Genomic DNA, 18,202 nt, shown 5'->3' on the forward strand with positions numbered 1-18,202 from the left:
TCCCCTCTGCTGAGAAGGTGATTGGCTGCAATCTGCCGTCCCTCCAGGAACTCTCAGCATCTCTGAGGCGGGCAGGAAAGATTGTAGCTGATCCATCTCACCCCAGACAGTTTGAACCAGTCCCCTCTGGCAGGAGGCTGTGGTCCATCAGGACCAAAACCTCACGCCATAAAGTTTGCTTTCCCTCTGCAGTCAGCCTCACCAACAAGTCCCCAGACCCCCACTGACTCTTAATCCCACCCCCCGTTCCCCACCCTATTCCCTACACTTTGCATTAACTTTGATCCTGGACTAAACTGGACTATCTGCCCATTGCACATATAATATATTCTTTGCAAATTCTGCACTCAACCCATTCAGCCTTTTTTGTTATGCCACAGCTATGTTGTATGTATTTATTTGTTTTTCTGTATTGATTGTTTATTTTATATTAATGTTTATTAGGTTTGTTTGTTAAGTATACTTATTGTGGCAAAAAAAACTTTTCTGATTCTTAAAAAAATATTGACTGAATTTTCACCGACTACAAAATCAAACCTTAGACGCTCTGTGCTGAAGCTGTTTGTGATTTGTGTAAAAGTTTCCAACCGCTGCTGTTTATAGTCTGCGGTGTGTTTCTCAGTTATCTGCGCTGAAGAGAAGCGTAGATCGGTTAGCCACAACCAGAACAAATGTTCCATCTGTCAGAGATGTGAAACCCACAGAACCACACGAGGAAAACAACCGGGGACACCAGAGTTTATTGATCCTGCACAGAAACAAGCTCATAAATACAATATATAAATATCAGTAAATAGTTATTATTATCATTAGACTCTGTTCAGTAAATATTTGTTGGTGTTGTGCATGTATGAAACACTTATAGAGGAAGAAATCTATGGTTTTATTTAACGAAACACATATAAAGAATGCAACATGCTCTAAATTGAGTTGAGTTGTTTGTCTCTTTGTAGCTGCATGAGTCTCATTTAGCCTTAACATATACAGATAGGAAGTCAAACAGATGAATGTAGCGAGGTGTGAGGGGCTCTGGGGACCAGTGATTGGCTGGCTGGACTCCACTGGTTGGACTGGTGTGATGGTGTTCAGGTCTTCCTCAGTGAAGAGTAGAGGACCTCTGGCTCTGCTGGAGACTCTGAACACAAACAGTTCCAATTAAATGAGAGACTGAGACAAACTCCATCAGCAGACATACAGCGTTTCTCAACAGTTATTTGTTTGGCTCCCTTCATACGTTTAGATAAAAAAAAACTTAAATATTGTTTTCTTCAATGTTTTTTTTTTTTTTTGCAGCATTTAATGAACAACATTTCCCATAAGCCCATGGACTATCATAGGTGAAACGTCATAGTCCAGTCCATGAACAAGTCGAGGAAATCTACTTAGTTAGGGTTAGGATTCATCAGTGAAGAAAACTCTCAAAAGTGCCAGACGCCATCGAATGTGAGCATTTGCCCGCTCAAGTCGGTTACAATGACAGAGACGCAGAGAGAGAGAGAGATATTTGGGATTTGCCCCCTGATGTTGGGCCATCTGTGTGTCACAATGTTTGAATGATTATTTGATGAAATGTTTCACATTGCCAGACCTTCCTCCAAAGTGCGGTGGAGGAAAACGTGCTTTGGTTAATTTGCATTTCTATAAACCAATCACAATCATTTCGGGCGGTGCTAAGACACCGGACAGAGCCACGGTGCCTCTGCTAAATAGCCTCAGGAAGGAACTTGTTTTGGTGGAACATGTGTACGTTCAAAGGTAGTTTTAGTCGTGCAACAGAAAACTCAGACTGGACAGATAGTCTAGCTAGCTGTCTGGATTTACCCTGCAGAGATCTGAGGAGCAGTTAACCACAGCCACCCTGCAAATGAAACTTCGTAGATATCGATCTGATGAGCAGTTGTCATCTTGTATGTCAGCCTCGGCCTCCAGTGTGTGAATGTCCATTTACATGTTTATTTAGCCATTTAAACAGCTTACTCAGAATTATGTCTTTTTCGGAATGAGGACAAAACAAATTAATATAATGTGCAATTAAACATAGTCAGTGTTTTGCCCTTTTGTACTTGTATCTTTTTATAGGAATAGTTCATTATTAAACCACATTTTTAGGAAATCCTATTGCTCTCTTTCTGAGAGTGACAACACAACATTGAAATGAGTCTCACTTTGTGTGTTTGGTACAGAGCTAGAAGTGGTTAGCTTAGCTTAGCGTAAAGACTGGCTCAGTTTGAAGTTGAGAAATAAAGATCAGCTGTACCTCTGGTCCTGTTTGATTTGATCACTATTTGTCCGTAAATGACATCTTCTGCTCCTCTCACTGATGAGGAGACTGCAGCTGGATCTCTCTCTGGAAAATCAAATAAAATACACATTACATTACTGCAGGTACTGATACCACTGCTGCTGTGTTGCTCCTAAAACACGTGTAATATAAAGAAGAATATTTATACTGCTGTAAGATTATTGTTAATGGAGAATCCATAGAGTTGTTATGGACATGGCTGCAGGTTTCTAAACCTGGTCTGCAAATATAACTGGAGGGCATTTTTTCTGACACAGGCAACTGGACGACCACAAAGCTGCACTAAGGGTACTTTTTTTACCACAAGGTACGCAGACAAACGCCTCACTGCCAGATAGAGCAGAGACTGTAGTGAGAAATCTCACCAGGGTCAGATCAGTTTACTGGAATCAACAGGAGGAAGGTACTGCTGTGGTTTCACACGTTGAGTGGAAATGAAGTAGACAATTATAAGTTGTATTAAAGGTCAGTCTGAGAGGCTGAAAACAAAGTATCCTTGTTGTGCTGAACCTGAAACTAAACTTAAATCTTAACTTTGAAACACGCTATACATTAACTTTCTTTGTTTGATTTTGATTTTGCATTTATTGCCCTTCAGAAGGCCTTATACACTAAGCCTGGCCAGACACTAGACTTCAGGGACATGTTTGTTGGCCTCGGGAACAATGGTTGGGGGGAGACACCCAGTGACCTACATGAACTGTAAGTTGCTAAACATGAACGGAATTGTTCAAAAGAATAACATGAATATCTGGCAAAAAAATGGTTTTAACTAAGTAACAGTTAATGCCGTACGACATGTCCATTATCAGGAATAATGAACGATGGTGAGGCCAGAACTGTCCCAGCGTCCTGCCGAAGTCCATTAGAGATGGACTCTGTCATCACGAGATGCACGGCAAAAGAAAAGAAGAAACACAGCTACTTTTAAACATTATCAAAGATTTGGGTATTATCAGGTTTTTGGATATGAGCACACATCATAATGTCGACCTTTCCAAGAAGCTGGTTGAAGGAATGAAAGAGGGAATATTTTGACATGTAAACACGATAGATTAAAACTACAGTGAGCAGCTGAATTCTTCTGTTCTCTAACAGATGTTTCTAGAGATGGAGACATAGAAGAGGAGCCGTACCTCTCTTCCTGTATTTTTTCTTGTCTTTGATCACTATTTGTCCATAACTGACGTCTTCTGTTCTCACTCCGGAGTAGATTGCAGCAGGATCACTCTCTGGACAAGAAATGACATTGATTTGAACTTTTACTATGATCTATAATACTTATTTTCAGAGTATTACAAAAGGACTTAATAGTAGATCATTTAGAGTGTGGCCAGGTTGCTGCTAGAATGGCGGAAATTAATTATAAAATGTTGTCCGACAACGCCACCTAGTTTTGTAGAGCCTAGGAACTCTTAAAATGAAAATAAATTATGTACATGGTAGGCTTAGGTTCTTTTTTTGCAAGGGACAATAATGCTTAGTAACCAAGGAACAAAAAAACAGAGCAGAGCATGATAACATGATTTATTTTATCACAGGAAGTCTTGTGCCTAATCAAGGACTAAAAACTATTAAAAATGATAAAATTATGTTTAGGGCAGTAATGTCCATATGAAAGAAAGGCAGCTGACCTTAAAATATAGCAAGGGTAAAAGGACTTATGTGCCAACAGGATTTAGAAAAACTTATCCATGCTTTTATTTTCAGTAGACTTGACTACTGCAACGGTGTTTTTACAGGTATTCATAAAAAGTCTATTAAACAGCTGATTCAGAACGCTGCTGCACGAGTCCTTACCAACACCAAAAAAATAGATCACATCACTCCAGTTCTGAAGTCCTTACACTGGCTTCCTGTGCATCAAAGAATAGATTTCAAAATACTCATGTTAGTTTATAAGTCACTAAACGGTTTAGGACCAATTTACCTTTCGAATCTGCTACTACACTATGAGCCGTTGAGATCCTTGAGATCATCAGGGACGGGCCTGCTCGCCATACCCAGAGTCGGAACAAAAAAGGGGGAAGCTGCGTTCAGCTTCTATGGTCCCTACATCTGGAACAAACTACCGCAAAACTGTAGGTCGGCACCTAATCTCAGCTCTTTTAAATCAAGGCTGAAGACCTTTCTTTTTAACACTGCCTTTTCTTAATTCATTTTTGTATTTCAATTTTAAATTTAATTTTTTTATTCATTCATTTCTTTTTATAACTGTTTCTTCATCTGTTACCAATTTGTATGATATTTTTAACTGTGTTTTTATGTTTTGTGTAAAGCACTTTGAATCGCATTGCTGCTGAATTGTGCTTTACAAATAAAATTGCCTTGCCTTGATATCTGAATGAGACGGTTTAGGGAAGTGGCTTTACGCTGCTCTACATCGGAGGTGGAAACACAAAACTACGCAGAAATAGGGACACATCTGCCGCAGCATGCCCACAGCAGAGCCCGTCCATTATAAACCTGAAGCTGACCAGACCAGGGAAGGGGCGCGCAGCAGCTCCGTGTCTGTGCCGCTGCTCGTCTCTATTTCTACAGAGAGAGGACACTAAGAGAGTGGACACTAAGAGAGAGGACACTAAGAGAGAGGACACTAAGAGAGAGGACACTAAGAGAGAGGACACTAAGAGAGAGGACACTAAGAGAGAGGACACTAAGAGAGAGGACACTAAGAGAGAGGACACTAAGAGAGAGGACACTAAGAGAGAGGACACTAAGAGAGAGGACACTAAGAGAGAGGACACTAAGAGAGAGGACACTAAGAGAGTGGACACTAAGAGAGAGGACACTAAGAGAGGACACTAAGAGAGAGGACACTAAGAGAGAGGACACTAAGAGAGTGGACACTAAGAGAGAGGACACTAAGAGAGAGGACACTAAGAGAGAGGACACTAAGAGAGTGGACACTAAGAGAGAGGACACTAAGAGAGTGGACACTAAGAGAGAGGACACTAAGAGAGAGGACACTAAGAGAGAGGACACTAAGAGAGAGGACACTAAGAGAGAGGACACTAAGAGAGGAACACTAAGAGAGAGGACTCTAAGAGAGAGGACACTAAGAGAGAGGACTCTAAGAGAGAGGACACTAAGAGAGTGGACACTAAGAGAGAGGACACTAAGAGAGAGGACACTAAGAGAGAGGACACTAAGAGAGAGGACACTAAGAGAGAGGACACTAAGAGAGAGGACTCTAAGAGAGAGGACACTAAGAGAGAGGACACTAAGAGAGAGGACTCTAAGAGAGAGGACTCTAAGAGAGAGGACACTAAGAGAGAGGACACTAAGAGAGAGGACTCTAAGAGAGAGGACTCTAAGAGAGAGGACACTAAGAGAGAGGACACTAAGAGAGAGGACACTAAGTGAGAGGACTCTAAGAGAGTGGACACTAAGAGAGAGGACTCTAAGAGAGAGGACTCTAAGAGAGAGGACTCTAAGAGAGAGGACACTAAGAGAGAGGACACTAAGAGAGAGGACACTAAGAGAGAGGGCACTAAGAGAGTGGACACTAAGAGAGAGGACACTAAGAGAGAGGACTCTAAGAGAGAGGACACTAAGAGAGAGGACACTAAGAGAGAGGACACTAAGAGAGAGGACACTAAGAGAGAGGACACTAAGAGAGAGGACACTAAGAGAGAGGACACTAAGAGAGAGGACACTAAGAGAGAGGACACTAAGAGAGAGGACACTAAGAGAGAGGACACTAAGAGAGAGGACACTAAGAGAGAGGACACTAAGAGAGAGGACACTAAGAGAGAGGACACTAAGAGAGAGGACACTAAGAGAGAGGGCACTAAGAGAGAGGACACTAAGAGAGAGGACACTAAGAGAGAGGACTCTAAGAGAGAGGACACTAAGAGAGAGGACTCTAAGAGAGAGGACACTAAGAGAGAGGACACTAAGAGAGAGGACACTAAGAGAGAGGACACTAAGAGAGAGGACTCTAAGAGAGAGGACTCTAAGAGAGAGGACACTAAGAGAGAGGACACTAAGAGAGAGGACACTAAGAGAGAGGACACTAAGAGAGAGGACACTAAGCGATGCTCAGCTCTGCTTCAGAGCTCCGTGTGTTTGAGTCTGACCTGAGACAGGAAACGTTGCGTAATGAAAGGTTGACCAGTAGACGAGTGGCTGAGGGGGCGCCCTAGGATGATCATGTTTAATAAACACGTTTTATTTCGCTTGTCGTTCTAATTCTATTATTAATGGGAAGTAGACCTAAGGGCGACACGGCGCCCCCAACACATTTGACGCCCTAGGCAATCGCCTAACGTCTATCCCAAAACGTCCTCTCAAGACATTAAAATACACCTAAAACTCTTATGAAAGTCAATAAAAATATATTAACCTCTGCTCCGTCTGATTGGCTGTTGCAGATTATGTGATATTTGGACATCAGTGTATGTGACATCGTCCCCTCCAGCGTCCGAAGCTTCAATGAACCAAAAGAAACCTAACTTTTAATCAATGTGTTCTTTAAAGAGACATGCTTAAAGATGGAACATGAGGAGCATTATGTGATACGATCAAAAGCTGCGAATTGCAGGCGGTTTGAACAACCCCATTAGACCCAAATTATATGATGATATCAGTTTTATCTCTCTCTCTCACTTTGCGTTCCTTCAAGCCCCCCTACACAAGATGACCAAAAAGAGCCACATTATGTCCTCTGGAGTGCCGAAGCAGAGGCATTTTTCGCCTTTATCGCCTCTTAAAATTAAAATAAATAATGTACATGGTAGGCTTAGGTTCTTTTTTCCAAGGCACAATAATGCTTAGTAACCAAGGAACAACAAAACAGAGCTGGGTATGATAAAACAATGATTTCATTTATCACAGGAAGTCTTGTGCTTAATCAAGAACTAAAAACTATTATAAATGATAAAATATCCTAAAACTGTGTCATATTAAAAGTCCGGTAAAACACAAAAAAATGTCTTAGTTGCTCTTTTTTCCTTTTTCTTTTCCTCCTCTTCTTTCTACCCATTTCGTATTTATTTCCCCAACATGCCTCCCTCTGTCTCTCAAAACTTGGCCCTCCTCACTGCCCCACACAACTGCCTCGCATTACTCTCATTAAGCACAGTCAAACTATAACCAAACACAAAAACTCTGCCATGTGCCAAAAGCAGCAAATATCAGGATATAGCTTTATACAGAAGTGTCAAAGTCCACTAGTTTAGTCGAAGTGCAACTTAAATGTTTAGTTGTTTTTTTTCCTCTGAACACTTCTGCGGATTTCAGGGCTTAAATAGAATCCCAATTCTTGTGAAATTGACTTTTTTTGTTGAAGGGGGAGCGTGGTTGTTTGAAAAAAGTGTTGTTCCTTACTTTCCAATTACACTGAATTTAGAAAGCCAACCACTTATATTTTAAAACAAATCATATCTTACATTCATTATAATGGTAAGATATTTGGGGGGCTTTCACTGGCCACTACATGAAGCTCCTGTAGGTTCGCTGCTGCTCCTCAGTGACAGTCTGAAGGGACAGAGAGATGTGACTGTGGCGGCTGCAAGAGACAAAGTCCTCACTTTTTCTAGACAGGAGAGGTGTCTCTCTTCTACAGAAAGTTGCTAGATTTATTGCTAGTTTCTGTTTTAAGTCTGCCCCGCAAAGGCTCTCCTCCTTTTAAGAAGTTATTTTATATGATCAGACCGTACAGAGATATGTAAATCAGCACATTTATAATGTATAGCATCTTTGTTTTTTCCTGTGTCCTGCAGTGAACGAGTGCAGACCCCCACTCAGCTCAAGTGTTTGTATAAGAAACAGGAAACTGGACGACCACAGAGCTGTAAGAGCTGTAAGAGGTGTTAACCACAGGGTACAAAACACCCGGACTCTCATGCAAAGCAAAACACATGCTATAATCTACTAAAATAGACCTTACTGAGTGAGTATTGTGAACTAAAAACAGTGATTTAGTTTCTAAAATATCCTAATTTTATAAAATGGTCTATTCCCAAAACGTCCTCTCAAGACATTACATATACGCAAGACTCTTATGAAAATCAATATAAACATATTTACCTCTGCTCCGTCTGATTGGCTGTTGCAGGTTACATGATATTTGGACATCAGTGTATGTGACGTCGTCTGTGTTGTCATCATCTCCAGCATCCGCAGCTTCAACGAACCAAGAGAAACATACATTGTAATGAGTTTATTCATTAAAGAGACATGCTTAAAGATGGAACATGAGGAGGATTAGGTGATACGATCAAAAGCTCCAGAACATACTAAATGGATGTTTTATCAAAGACATGAAAGTAATTAATGAGAGTCCTAACAGATGTTTGACCTAAAGAAACAGTTTAATTGTTGTAATTAGTTGTAATTAGAGTTGAAGATTTCAACTACTTCGACACGCTTCGCTCCAATTCTGAAATATTATTAGAACATAACAGTAAAACATGAATTTTAAATGTTATCTGCGGCATAATTTATGTCATTCTGGAGTCCGTGTCTAACCTTTAGGTTTCCTACGGATGCAATGTCTCACCAGTAGAACCAGCACAACCAGTAGAACCAGTAGAACCAGTAGAACCAGCCCAATCAGAACACCTACTGAAACGGGCCACAACTTGGAGGGAGGTGGGGAAGAATCAGGAGTAAAGGGAGATGAAGGAGGACTTGTAGTTGGGGGTTTTTCTAAAATGAACAAAAGAATATAATTAAAATATATTTATATATACTTCAGAAGAGGTCATTATCTTTACTTGAGTTTCTGCGCGCGAAGGTCACCGGACACCACAATCTTTTTAACATAGCCATACAGAGAAATACAGAGAGAGTTGTGTGTGGAGCAATTATGTGAGTGAATTCCCTTTGGTTAAAGAAGTAAAAAAGTAAAAAGATCAAATATCAGACTTTTATCTTAGCTTTTTAGTTTGTTTTAACCGTTTCGTCAGATAGTCCGGTTGGGCGCTGTGGAAGCTCATTGTACTCTGGTGCGGACCAAACAACCTAGCTCTGGTCCGCTTGAAAACAGGTGTCTGCACACTTCTAAGTGAGTATGTGATAGGAACTAAATACAGGAAATTAAATCAAAAAATGGAATTTACAAGCTTACAGTTTAAACCTTGCACACAATTCACCGACTTGTATCTGATTAAAGATGTGACAACTTTAAAATCCATAAGTTATTATGACTACACATCATCATATTCTCAAAGACAATGTTTGGTGTTTTTTAAAAAGTGCTGTGTGAACACAAACCCAACCAATTAAAAAATGATACCCCCCTGAGTCTAACGAAATGTAGTTGTGAAAGCGCCCTAAGTTGAAGAATGACCTTTAACCTCCTCACCTGTGACAGAGACCCAGCTGGGTGGAGACTCTCCAACACTGTTGATGTTGCACTTGTAGAGGCCTTCATCAGACCTGGAAACATGGTGGATGGTCATGTGACCTGCAGGCTCAGTCCTGATGAAGGAGCCATCTTTATAGAAACTAGCTGGGAGGTTGGAGGACTTCTTTGTTCTACAGGTCAGAGTGAGGTCTTCTCCCTCCATCACAGGGAGGACAGGACTCTGCAGGATCACTGGTCCACCTCAACACAGAGACAAACTACAGCATGTCATCCATTCACACACAGCTTCATCAATACTGACTCCACAGTCTGATCTTACCAGTGACAGTGATGGTGATGCTGATACTGGTTGCTCCCTCTCTGGACTCACACCAGTAAACTCCACTGTACCATGTGACCATGGGGCTGATGTTACAGGAAGAACCAGCAGGTCTTCCCCAGCCATCTCCACACTGAGTCCTGGTTTCATGACTCGTGTTCCTCCTCAGAGTCCATCCAGCAGAGCTGTCGTCCTCCTCACAGCTCAGAGAGACAGACTGTCCTTCAAACATCTGAGAGCTGCTGGGACTCACAGTCAGAGAGGCTGGAGGGAGGAGGACAGAAAGAAGCAGTTATAGATATTTTGCAATTTGTCCACATTCCTCATAATCTGTCTATGAGTCTGTTCACTGCTGAATCATCTCTGATTTGCTATTTCTGCATGTTTTCGAATTGCTTCTAAAAGTGACGAGGCAGAACCGTTTTAGAACATTGCAGGAAACGTTTCAGCGGTCTAAACCCGGACCATCTCAGGTTGACTCAAACTAGTTGATAGTGTTGCTGCAATTCAGCTGCTCGAGTCTCCAGAGACTGGTTTTAGAACTTAAAGGTCCCATGGCATGAAAATTTCACTTTATGAGGTTTTCTAACATGAATATGCGTTCCCCCAGCCTGCCTATGGTCCCCCAGTGGCTAGAAATGGTGATAGGTGTAAACCGAGCCCTGGGTATCCTGCTCTGCCTTTGACAAAATGAAAGCTCAGATGGGCCGATCTGGAATCTTCTCCTTATGAGGTCATAAGGAGCAAGGTTACCTCCCCTTTCTCTGCTTTGCCTGCCCAGAGAATTTGGCCAACCCATGAGAGAGAGACATCATGGCTTTCAAACAAGAAAAGTGGAAGTTGGTCAAGGCCACACCCCACCCTCCACCTTGCCACTTCCACTCTCCTCCTCAATAGCTTCAGACACAGAAATGGCACATCCTAAGGAAAGCTCATTGTGGGACTGGCTCTAGTAGATGTAATTCTTCACCAAAGCTGAATTTCGGGAAAGAGACTTCAGATACAGTATTAGGGACCACTAAGGTCTATATAAAAGAGACTTCAGATACAGTATTAGGGGACCACTAAGGTCTATATAAAAGAGACTTCAGATACAGTATTAGGGGACCACTAAGGTCTATATAAAAGAGACTTCAGATACAGTATTAGGGGACCACTAAGGTCTATATAAAAGAGACTTCAGATACAGTATTAGGGGACCACTAAGGTCTATATAAAAGCGACTTCAGATACAGTATTAGGGGACCACTAAGGTCTATATAAAAGAGACTTCAGATACAGTATTAGGGGACCACTAAGGTCTATATAAAAGCATCCAAAGAGCACCATGTCATGGGACCTTTAAGAGACGTCTCCTGTTTCAACAGCCAATAGAGAAGTCAGCTGGTCGAGTCATCTTTAAACTTTAAAATGATCCAGAATGCGTTTTATTTCTATGCTACAAACTGTCAGCTGGTGGAAATAGCAGAGTTTTAGACGGAGGCTCAACGTCAGCCTGCGAGCACGGTGTGTGGTGTAGCGGGCTAGAGAGAGACTGAAGAGAGTCTCGGAGATAGAACAAAGCAGAGAATCAGAGAAATTAAACCTTTTCTCTGTTTCGTCTAATGGAAATGCAGGTTAATAGGCACCTCACAATCACTATCCTCATTTTTCATCTTCCATTTTAGGTCCAATTTTCATTGCTATGCTGATGACATACAGATATACAGTACCTCCCCCTGCTACCCAATGATCTGAGTAGCTAGCTGCTGTCTTAGACTGACTTAAAGGTTATTGCTGGATGGCTAATAACTTTCTCCAATTAAATAACCAGGGGCAGCGGGTAATGTAGCTTAAGCCTAAATCAAATTTTTTTTTTCATCATCATTTACTTCAACTGCATTTCGTGTTTTATTGTATTTCTAAACTTTCCCTCCTCAAACACTGTATTTTCGATCAAATGTCAAGGAGTTTACTGACCTTTGTTTGTTGTGCCGCTCAACACTGAGGTCAGAACTGAAGAGAAATTAACCTCAGGTTAGTTTGATATGCATCAAGACGGAAACAGAACAACTCGGGTTATAGTGCACCGAAAAACAATTACCCATTGATACTAGATAGTAGATAGTCTATTTATTTATAAAAAAATATGTATATTTAAGTGCATGGGTAGCTCAGCTGGTAGCGCATGCAAATATATCATATAATTTAAGGACACATTTAATATTTTTTGTTTTTTTTCCCCCAATTTGGAGAGCAGTGAGTAACAGAAAAGCCAAGCGGCTACCCAGTTTAGAAAAGTAAGAACATAATCAATAATTAGAATTAGTGCAGACATGTAGGCACCAAAGTTAAAACGAACACTAAAAAAGGCTCTGCACATTGTAAACAACTAAGTTTGTAATAGTGTTATTGTGTGCTCTTCGCTGCTATATTACCAAGTAGAGATTAATGAAGTTTATACTGTCTTATTTGAGCTGTATATGATCTCTTGTCCCTGTGTGGCTGAACTCAGTCTTTGCATACATCATTCACACTTTAACTCACTGCTGCTCTCAAAATAACAGATATGTTTTCCATGTCTTACAACTGTTTAGAACTCATTTTTGGAGACAAACGCACATTAAGTTGAACTTACGCAGCAGCAGCAGCGATGATTCCTCCATTTGAAATGTTGGTCATCTGAGATCATTAACGTCTTACCAGACACACAGAGTAAAGCCCACCTCCTTCCTGTTTCTGTGTCACTCTTGAGGTTTTCTGACAAGCAGTTTGCAGGAAATAGTTTTTTTATATATACTGTACGTCCGTCAGTAATACAGAGTAATGGAAAACTGAGGGCCTTTAGAACATCACACCTCAAAATGAACACAATAATTCTAACTTATATCACAACAGTAAAGCTCATTGGTTGAGGATTAGGACAACAACTGGAAACAACACTCCTGGACCTTTTGTTCAGCTTGTAGGGACAACAACACACTGGACCAATTCAATTTTATTTATAGTATCAAATCATAACAAGAGTTATCTCGAGACACTTTACAGATAGAGTAGGTCTAGACCACACTCTATAAATTCCAAAACCCCAACAATTACAGTAATTCCCCAAGAGCAAGCATTAGCAGTGGCTGTTGCGACAGTGGCGAGGAAAAACTCCCTTTTAGGAAGAAACCTCGGCAGACCAGTGCTATACAATATAATATAATATAATATAATATATAATATATTAAAGGATTCCTATCGCTCTGTTCTGCGTGCAGCTTTGGGACTCTTTGTTCACTGTCTGGTTAGTCTTCTCCCAAACTACAGGCAGAAACTAAAATCTGCTAAGACTGTGGTCAAGACTGTGAGGAGACCAACGAAGCAAAGCTGGAGTTACAGGCCTGCTGTTGGAGAGTTTTTGAGCCTGTGGCTCTGGATGAACTGACACTGTGTGAAGATGTGGGTGCTGACTAAAATCTTCTACACATACAGCAACAACAAACCCGGATTCACAACTAAACTTAAGCAGCTTTGTCAGGCCTAGGAAGAGGGTAACAGAAGTGAGGACCGACTCCTGTACAACCAGGCCAGACACACACTGACGAGAAGATCAGAATAGCAGAGACAAGCTCGGAGGATACATCCAGACTGCTACGTTTTGGTTTGAAAACTCCAGGGTTGCTTTGTAAGTCTGGATGAGCACAAACTGAGACTTTTGGAAACAAGGACGCACATCTTTTCAGTTAGGTAGCTTACAGACCTTTCAGTAACAGTTCCACCTCGTCGTTGCTCCAAGATTGTAAATCCCTGCTCTTACTTTTCACCGTAGTATTTTCTATATTTTTAAAATATAGCTTACATCCATGATTTACAACTGCAGAGTAACGACAGAGAAGTTTAAGGATAGTTTAGCTGCTGGAGATAAAACTCTTTTTTTTGGACGGATTTTGTCTCAAAACGTTCCTTAAAAATTAAAACATAGTAGTGAAGATGTAGCCTCAGAGACTGCAGGCTTACTGTAGAGGGGTCACTATAAATAAATCTGTCATTGGCTCCATATTTGCTTTTAGAAGTTTGTATGTTTTTCTGACAGCTGCACATGTGCAGTGTAGACAGCTGGTTGGAAGCAAGAGCCTGGAGGTGAACAGTTAGCAGGAACACTGAGTCCAGCAGAGGGCCACATGGACCATAGATAGGTTCATATCTGTTCACACCAGGGCCGGTTCTAGCCTGCTATATTAGGCTAGGCTGGTAGAAAAATTGGGTGGGCAAATTGGGCAGTTGTCACCCAGTTAAGAGTTCCTAGAAAGGGCTGCATCTTCACTTTGTGCAGCCTCCACTGCAGACAGATTGCAAAGCCTTGGAGTGAGGGATTTCCTGTAACAGACTGTGCTGCACAGTGTAATGCTGTGTAGCTCCACCCACTCACACAGATATATAACTCAGACCGTACAGTATCCACTCCCTCCAACAGGTATCATTCTGCAATGTAAGTAGGGTAATGGAGCGATATCCCGGCAAAGCTTGCATTACTCTATTAATCTTCCTGTTGTTCCGTCCATCTGAAGCAGCTTCTGGTAAATATCAGCTTTGATTGTAAAAAGACTTTATTTCTGACCTTTGATACAGAATGATGTCATCTTGTTCTAGAAATTGTGAATGTGATTGAACTATACTGTAAATAAAAGATCCATTTATCTGTTGAAGTTTCTTTTGATAATGAGACTGGATTTATGAAATTGTGAATAATTTTTGAACAGTTTTTCTTGTAGTAGTTAAAAGTTAGGCTTGTATGCATTGTAGCATGTTTAAATGTATTAAACAGTATTGGTTTTGTTAATTACAAGGGTTGTATTCAACTTTGTCAGTTAGCCTTCTTAAAATATGAGAGAGTGATCGCGCTGTTTCAGACTGTTTCACCAACTCCGCAGTTTAGACAAAGGTTTGTCGCCTAAATAAAGGTGGGACACAGAGAGAGAGAGAGAGAGAGAGAGAGAGAGAGATAGGCGGGGTGGGGGGTGTCAGGTGCGTTGAGCTGTGCAGTGTTGTGATTGGCTGGATTAAACAGGAAGAAATAAAGCGCTGTGGTGCTGAAGTCAGTTCAACCTGTGCTCAAACACCAGCAACATAACCTGCATCAGGAATGTTGTTGTTGCTGTTTTACAGACCATAACTGTGAAAGGGATGTGATCATAGCAAACAATGCTTAGACTTGAGTTGGTTAGAAATGAATCAGCTTTATGTGTCTCAACAACAGCTTGTTGCTTGATGCGTAAATATCTCTTTCACTCTGTTTCTCCCTCACTCTCATGGGCTAACATATACATTTCCTAAATCATATTAACTCCCACTGCTCGCTTTTAAGGCAAAGTGTACAGCTGTTTGTTTGTGCAAATGCCAATTGACCCCTTCGATGGTTTCAGTTAAGAGCAGTAGTTCATAAAGGTCAATTATTAGACTAGCATTCAGTCGGTCTGCTATTCACTTTTGTTTTGTTTATATAGAGGCCTGGTTTCCTTCTCTACGTATTATATGCTTTGCTTCCTCGTATATATGGACATAGAAAATAAAGACACTGAAGAACTTGGACTCTGAAATCTAGAAACTATGGGGAACTATGCAGTTTATTTAGCTTAATTTACCTTAACTGAACAGCTTCAGAGTCAGTGGAATGGTTATATGACTTTTTTTTTCGAGTTGAATGGTGGTCGTCTCGCTTCCCCCCAGCGCCTGTGAGCTGAAAAACCACCCTTGTAACTTCCGGCCGGCGTGCCGCCCACCTCAGCGTCAGGAAGTATGGCGTGATGTCCGGTCTCGCGATGTAACGAATTGCTTCACGGCACCGCACACATACGCCCATTCAGGAACCGGCTAACAAGGTAGACATGGAGTTTTTCACACTATCGTCATGGCTGGGCCGGCAAAACGGAAGCAGAAAGCTAGGAAAGCGTTGTCTGAGGAACAGAGAAAGAGGAAACGGCAGACTGACCAAGAGAGGAGTCAGACACAAGTAAACATAGGAGCTGCCAAATATCTATTCTGAAGCTGTAGGGGGGGCTCTAGAGAGAAACCTGCCAGCAAAAAGCAAAGAAATGGCCAAAACTGCATAGCGCCCCTTTATGTGATAAATATAATGCACACTGTAAACATGAATGTAAACAGAGTATATTCATCAGTTATTTCCCCCAAGCTAAATATAAGGTCAAAAACCATTGAGGTGTCCTCTCTCTGTTGTTACATGAATGTACACTATATAGTTACTGGTCCATTGAACTAAGACTATAATTTGGGAGGATTGTACAATTAGGATAGGTTTTTAAGATTGTCATCTCAAATTATAGTACCAGTTTACTGGAGAGAGCACAAATTGTGTGTAAAGAATGCCAATTTTTTAAAAATCCTTCAGTTTATTGTTAAAAAATACGAAACAAAGATTAATCACATACCATTTTAAGAAATGTATCAGTATCAGTATCAATGAAATTGTAACAAAGTATTCGTATTGTTTTGAATTAAACAAAACGTTTGTTATTGCCCATCCCTAATCATCACACTGTTTTTAACTTTGTACTGCAGGACAAATAATGAGGCAAAATTCTTAATCCAGCAAAGATATTGATCTCTATATACGTATATAATATCTTAAGGAGATTCAAATTAATTTATTTTAAGCAAATTTGCAGACATGGTAAAATGTCCCACTAGAAACAGATTTCTACTGATATATTTATACAGAGTTAGATTGTGACACATCGGTCCGACTCCTATCTATAAAATAATCTGCCAACATGTTTCCACGGCTCTGATTGGCCGTGAATGGCTCCATTTAATCCCATCCCAGTCTTCTAAAGAGTTGACCTTGTGGTAATAAAGTCCTGTGACAGATCAGTGAACGTCTCCATCAGGTGAGACTCTACAGAGACCTTCTGCAGGGACACACCTGGAGACAACTGTTGAAATAACATGACTTTTATATTAATAGTAGTTTATTATTGTTTATCAGACATGATGGTGGTACCAGTGCACCCTGGACAGGATGTCATTCTGCCATGTTGGGCTGTTGATCCCTCCATCAGTGCTGTAGAGTGGAGCAGACATGACCCAAAGCCGGAGTACATCCTCTTTTACAGCGATAAAGAAACAGATACAACCATCCACAATCCATCCTATAAGAACAGGGTGGACCTGTCTGGCAAAGAGCTGAAGGACGGAGACGCATCTTTAATTCTGAAGAATGTGAGCAGCATCGACCAAGGCACATACGAGTGTCGGATTGCACCAGCTGGTTCAGGACGGAAAAAGAGAGCAATCATCGACTCTGACCCAATCAGAACCATCCGTCTGCAGGTTACAGACTCAGGTGAGTGAGTCTCTCTCAGTGTGTTTTTCTAAGTATCAGGTTGTAGCTGCAGTTTCAAAAATCAGAGAGGATGAAGGCTGCTCCACTATCCACACATTTACTGACTCATACGTTTTGTCATCTTCAGGTTCAAACTCTAAGGGTGGCAACTTTGCATTTGTGTACCTGTTGAGTCTGGCAGCTGTATTGTCTGGAGCAGGGTGCAATTTGTGAAAAAAGCAGAGGGGACAATGTGTTTTGATGTAAAAACAATGTGAATAATACAAATGACACATGAGACTAGTTAAATACAACATGCTTATGTTATACTTTTACAGAATAATGCACTTAAAGCTTGTGAGAAAAATAAAAAAATAGTAAAATAAATATATTCATCGTTTGTGCACTTTTATTTCTTTGAACACAGCAGCTCCAAATATCCAACCTCATATTGATTTTTAAATGTGTAGAGGAGGAGCAGAGACTGGGGGGAGGATGTGATCCTGAGAGACTAAGACCTGAATCTGATGGAGGGTCTCTGGTCTCAGCTGAAGACACCTTTGTCCACAGGTCTCCAGGATTTCACAAACACACTCTAACTTGTTTTAATGCTGCAGTAAACGTGGTCAGGGCAGTTCGGGTGGCCAATTACCCAACTGCAGCCTGGGCTGCTGTGTGCAGAAAGTCTGCAAGGTTGTGTAAAGACGCAGACTCCATACTACAGACTGTTTCACGGCGACCATGCGCGCTGACCATAATAAACATGAAACCCCGCTTAAAGGTTGCTCAGTTTTCCAAACTTTCCTTTACAAAAAAAACTGATGACGCACACAGGGGGTGTGGTAGACTTGATTTAGAATGTGAAGTGCATTCAGGTAGAGTAAGTTTCATTTCTGTAGAAGTGAAGCTGTTGAACCTGTTGATACATGTACTAAAATTCCCCTCTATCTAATCTATCTATAT

The 18,202-nt window shown here is 41.0% G+C and overlaps 2 protein-coding genes across 3 annotated transcripts; one reads left to right on the forward strand and one right to left on the reverse strand.

The window, feature by feature from the left end:
* Positions 1–568: 568 nt before the first annotated feature.
* Positions 569–10,196, reverse strand: LOC120572800 (low affinity immunoglobulin gamma Fc region receptor II-a-like). Of its 2 annotated transcripts, XM_039822248.1 has the most exons (8): positions 9,937–10,196; positions 9,615–9,857; positions 8,777–8,956; positions 8,336–8,431; positions 6,651–6,734; positions 3,439–3,534; positions 2,258–2,347; positions 569–1,135 (listed from the first exon to the last, which is right to left on the reverse strand). In XM_039822248.1, exons 1-8 carry the CDS (start codon positions 10,166–10,168, stop codon positions 1,086–1,088), a joined length of 1,071 nt encoding a protein of 356 aa, XP_039678182.1. In that variant the 5' UTR covers positions 10,169–10,196; the 3' UTR covers positions 569–1,085. The 2 variants fall into 2 exon arrangements, with proteins under 2 accessions (XP_039678182.1, XP_039678183.1); XM_039822249.1 differs by lacking the exon at positions 6,651–6,734 and having other exon boundaries at positions 571–1,135.
* Positions 10,197–14,321: 4,125 nt separating this feature from the next.
* LOC120572925 (nectin-4-like) lies at positions 14,322–17,639 on the forward strand. Its single transcript, XM_039822449.1, has 3 exons — positions 14,322–14,477; positions 16,904–17,260; positions 17,388–17,639. The coding sequence occupies exons 1-3, from the start codon at positions 14,402–14,404 to the stop codon at positions 17,471–17,473; spliced, it is 519 nt and encodes a 172-aa protein (XP_039678383.1). The 5' UTR covers positions 14,322–14,401; the 3' UTR covers positions 17,474–17,639.
* Positions 17,640–18,202: the final 563 nt, after the last annotated feature.

This window comes from Perca fluviatilis, chromosome 14 (genome assembly GCF_010015445.1).
Source record: "Perca fluviatilis chromosome 14, GENO_Pfluv_1.0, whole genome shotgun sequence".
In the NCBI taxonomy this organism is placed as follows: Eukaryota; Metazoa; Chordata; class Actinopteri; order Perciformes; family Percidae; genus Perca; species Perca fluviatilis.

Coding starts and splice junctions, on each gene's coding strand:
- LOC120572800 (XM_039822248.1), bottom strand. CDS start 10,168: ATGTTTGAAGGACAGTCTGTCTCTCTGAGCTGTGAGGAGGACGACAGC. Junction 8,957..9,614: donor CAGCTGGGTCTCTGTCACAG/GTGAGGAGGTTA, acceptor TGTTCATTTTAG/AAAAACCCCCAACTACAAGT. Junction 1,136..2,257: donor CAAATCAAACAGGACCAGAG/GTACAGCTGATC, acceptor GTTTGTGTTCAG/AGTCTCCAGCAGAGCCAGAG.
- LOC120572925 (XM_039822449.1), top strand. CDS start 14,402: ATGGAGCGATATCCCGGCAAAGCTTGCATTACTCTATTAATCTTCCTG. Junction 14,478..16,903: donor TCCATCTGAAGCAGCTTCTG/GTAAATATCAGC, acceptor ATTGTTTATCAG/ACATGATGGTGGTACCAGTG. Junction 17,261..17,387: donor TCTGCAGGTTACAGACTCAG/GTGAGTGAGTCT, acceptor TGTCATCTTCAG/GTTCAAACTCTAAGGGTGGC.